Source organism: Nicotiana tomentosiformis, chromosome 5, assembly GCF_000390325.3.
Source record: "Nicotiana tomentosiformis chromosome 5, ASM39032v3, whole genome shotgun sequence".
NCBI lineage: Eukaryota > Viridiplantae > Streptophyta > Magnoliopsida > Solanales > Solanaceae > Nicotiana > Nicotiana tomentosiformis.
The window spans coordinates 85190876-85194785 of record NC_090816.1 but is presented as its reverse complement, the minus strand read 5'-3'; the positions used below and the strand labels follow the sequence as shown (position 1 = coordinate 85194785).

The 3910-nt window shown below is 36.2% G+C and overlaps 1 protein-coding gene across 1 annotated transcript; it reads left to right on the top strand.

The window, feature by feature from the left end:
• Window positions 1-428: 428 nt before the first annotated feature.
• Window positions 429-2537, top strand: LOC104102595 (probable (S)-N-methylcoclaurine 3'-hydroxylase isozyme 2). Its single transcript, XM_009610348.4, has 2 exons — window positions 429-1567; window positions 1709-2537. The coding sequence occupies exons 1-2, from the start codon at window positions 683-685 to the stop codon at window positions 2327-2329; spliced, it is 1506 nt and encodes a 501-aa protein (XP_009608643.3). The 5' UTR covers window positions 429-682; the 3' UTR covers window positions 2330-2537.
• The last annotated feature ends 1373 nt before the right edge of the window (window positions 2538-3910 follow it).

The following is a 3910-nucleotide window of genomic DNA, read 5'->3' as shown; positions in this document are numbered from 1 at the left end:
TGAGTTACTCTCTCGTTGTTATTGTTGAGACTTTGTGTACATAGTGGTTGATTCGTGGGCTCCTTATTGTAAAATTCTGTTATTGTTGGCTTTTTTGGCAAGTTGTGATATTAGGCACTTGAAGTGCGAATTGTGATACGTTGTGATATTGATACGCATGTGGTGTTATAAGGTTTGGATGTTGAAACGCATGCGATGAGATAAAGTGGGATTGATACGCGAGACTAGTAGGGAACTAGAAGCCGTTAAGTAACTCTAAAAAGTAAAAAAAAAACGTACCAAACGGATTGATCCTGTCTGCTTACGTAATTCTAAAACTTGTCATAAACGACAATTCAGCATGGCTCATGTGTACCTTTTGTAAATTAAATAAAGTAAAACGAACAATGATTTGAAGAGTATACGAATCAGAAAATTGAAATAGAAAATGTAAACCGCGCGCACTAAATATTAAGGAGACATTCGTATCATTTCAAATCTCGCAATGATCTCCACAGTAAATAAACCGCACTCCTATTGAAGGACGAGGTATTTTTAATTACTGCAGGTGATTGGTCAATATCTGCAAATAGCGAAGCTAATAATCTTACCCTTTATATATGATGGCCCGAGAGAGCTACACAATGCAGTTTTTCATTGCAATTCCAACAACATAAAACTAGCAACCTTTAACTCTGTAGAGATGATCGATTACATATTCACTTCAATTCTAGTTTCTCTCGTCTTCGTAATCATGTTGAAATATCTATATTCATCAAAAACAAAATTACCACTTCCTTCAGGCCCATTTCCATTGCCATTAGTCGGGAACCTTTTCCAAGTTGGTAGAAAACGTCCTCATGCCGCTCTTGCAAAGCTAGCGCAATCACATGGTCGTGATCTCATGTCCATAAGATTCGGCACACGACTCGTGGTTGTTGCTTCATCCCCTAATGCTGCTTCTGAGGTTCTGAAAACACATGATCGTATGCTTTCTGGCCGTTTTGTTTCTCATCCCATCCGTGTCAAGGGGTCATTACTTCACAACGTGTCAACTGCTTTTCTAGAAGAGTGTGACGATAATTGGAAAAGCGTTCGAACCGTATACAGGGGAGCGCTCTTTTCCACGAAAGCTCTGGAATCTCAGGTAAGTTTGAGGGAGAAGAAAGTCAAGGAAATGATGCAACATTTGGTTACCAAACAAGGGAAAGTGATTAGTATCAAGGGCGTGGTTTTCGTGACCGCTTTAAACATATTGGGTAATTTGCTTCTTTCAATAGATTTGATTGACTTTGAAGGCAAGGGAGTGGGTGAAGAACTGAGGGAGTACCTACGCAAATTTACCGCGGCGGGTGGAATCCTGGAGTTAGCAGATTTATATCCTATATTGGGTGTTTGCAGTTCGGATGTCCAGGGAACATATAAGAAACTTATGGGTTTGTTTGATAAACTTTGTGCTGTTTGGGCAGGCATTATTCAGGACAGAAGAAATAAATCAGAGAATCAACCTTCTGCGGATGCTGTAGATTTTATAGATGCTTTGGTTAAAAATGGTTTCAGCGATAAACATATCAATGCATTGCTTGTGGTGCGTCACATGCTTTAATTTCTATCCCTTTTTCACGTATTTGTATGGAAAAAAAGTCAATGGTTGTGCTTAAAAGCCATATTCCCTAGGCGAAATAACTCATTAACTACTATTTTCTATTTTCTATTCCTTGTATTTCAGGAAATGTTTGGAGCGGGTACAGAATCAACAACTGCCACAAGCGAATGGATGCTTGTAGAACTCCTTAGAAATCAACAAGCCTTACAAAAACTTCGGCATGAAATCGCGGGAGTAGTAGGAGGTAAGGACTTTGTAAAAGAATCTGACTTGTCAACCTTACCATACTTGGATGCTTGTTTTAAGGAAACGCTAAGGTTGCATCCTCCTGGACCGCTGCTACTTCCTCACCGTGCCGTCCAAACATGTGAAGTCATGGGTTACAGAATTCCTAAAGACACCCAAGTTTTGGTAAATATGTGGGCGATTGCGAGGGATCCCAAGATTTGGGACGATGCTTCGAGTTTCAAACCAGAAAGATTTATCAATGCAAAAATAGACCACAAAGGACGAAATTTTGAGTATATCCCTTTTGGTTCCGGAAGAAGAATATGTGCTGGAGAACCTCTGGCTTCTAGGTTTATTCCCTTAGCTGTCGCTTCTTTTATCCATAAGTTTGATTGGATTCTGCCAAATGACATGGACCCTGCTCATATTAACATGGATGAGATTTTGGATATCACCATGTTTAAGAAAGATCCACTTCTCGTCATTCCCAAATTGCGGAAACGAGGAGAAGACTGAGGGAGAGAAGCAGATGTATTGTAAAACTACCACTATTGCTCTGTGGGTGTGTTATTATTTTATCACGTGCGTGTTCATGTTGTGGCTATCTATTGTTACGTGTGTACTGTGTATCTATTGCCTGTGACTTGTGAGAATGGAGTACTCCATATATAATAACATTCTAAATAATAAAATTTCTCGCGGGAATAAGGATATTATTTGAGGAGATTTGGTTTTCATCGTAGCGGTGAGAATTCGATATATTCCCCAGAATTTTTACCTTATGTGAGAGTTCGATTCTCATCTTTTAATCCACTCCTGTTTTTCTTTTCCCTTGCCCTTAAATATGTATTTAAAAGTATATAATGCTTAGTGTTTGCAGCAAGTAGTGGATTAAAATCTTTCTTCCTTTTTTATATTCAAGGGAAAGAGGTGAGATACAGCTAGTTTTAACTAGATTTGTTTGAATCTAATAACAGAAAACTTCTCTTTATGTCAAATATTAAGGTTACGTTGTTGGTTCAAAGTTCTGCACTCCTACCACTTTCTGCTAAAAAATCTATCCAACCACCAGAAATTGTCTCTTTTATCAGCAACGGAGAGCTTGTAATTTGAGTACGTCTTTCTTCTAGTTTGAAGAGTAAGACAACACTCAAAAACTCAAACTCGCAAGAAAGAGAAGTGAATGAAAGGATGATAGTACTTTTCGCTTTAGTCAACTCAGCTAGCTCAAATTGATTAGAGTAATTGGAATTTATAGGTGATCTACCGCATATATATATCATGCTTATTATACATAAACTAGTAAATTACACCGCGCTTCGCGCAGTTGTAAAGAACTTATTAAATTTATGAGCTTTTATTTTATCATTATATTCAAAAACATATTTTAATGATTCTTTTTAATTTTCAATTTTAAAATAATGGATTTCAAATTTTAATTCATATTATTATTAACACCTGCACATGCTCATTTGGTACGAGGGATAAGGAATAATTAATCTCGGAATTAAATTTGAGATGAGTTTATCCCGTGTTTGTTTGGAATAAAATCATCGTTTAGTTATACCGGAATTGTAGTATTTTTTTTATCCATGTGGAAGGATGGGGTAACTTATCCCAGAATAACTAATCCCGAAATAATTAATCATGGGATAACTTATTTCCCAACCAAAAAACCCCTTATTTTTCATTAACTCTTCATGACAAAAGACTCGGTTCTTAGGAAATTAGTATGTCAATCCAAAAGGAAAAAGAAGACTACTTAAATTAGCACCATCGAAATATTATCTATTGTTCTTATTTTGTAGTAATGTTCTTTTATTGTTTTAGTCCCCATAGTGGCAACATTATACATCTATCGAAAAGTTGTATGAATATTTGTCTGCAGTATACCTATTACTTCTATGTTGAAGTGTTATTTTGTTGTTTCATTCTCTATTGTGGTACATTTATATTTTAGGAAGTGTTATTTAGCAACATGATCTATCTCATATATATATATATATATATATATATATATCATGCTTATTATACATAATTAGGTTTACACCCTCGCGCGAGATCATATATCAAGCTTATTATACATTAATTAGGTTT

Coding starts and splice junctions, on each gene's coding strand:
- LOC104102595 (XM_009610348.4), top strand. CDS start 683: ATGATCGATTACATATTCACTTCAATTCTAGTTTCTCTCGTCTTCGTA. Junction 1,568..1,708: donor ATATCAATGCATTGCTTGTG/GTGCGTCACATG, acceptor CTTGTATTTCAG/GAAATGTTTGGAGCGGGTAC.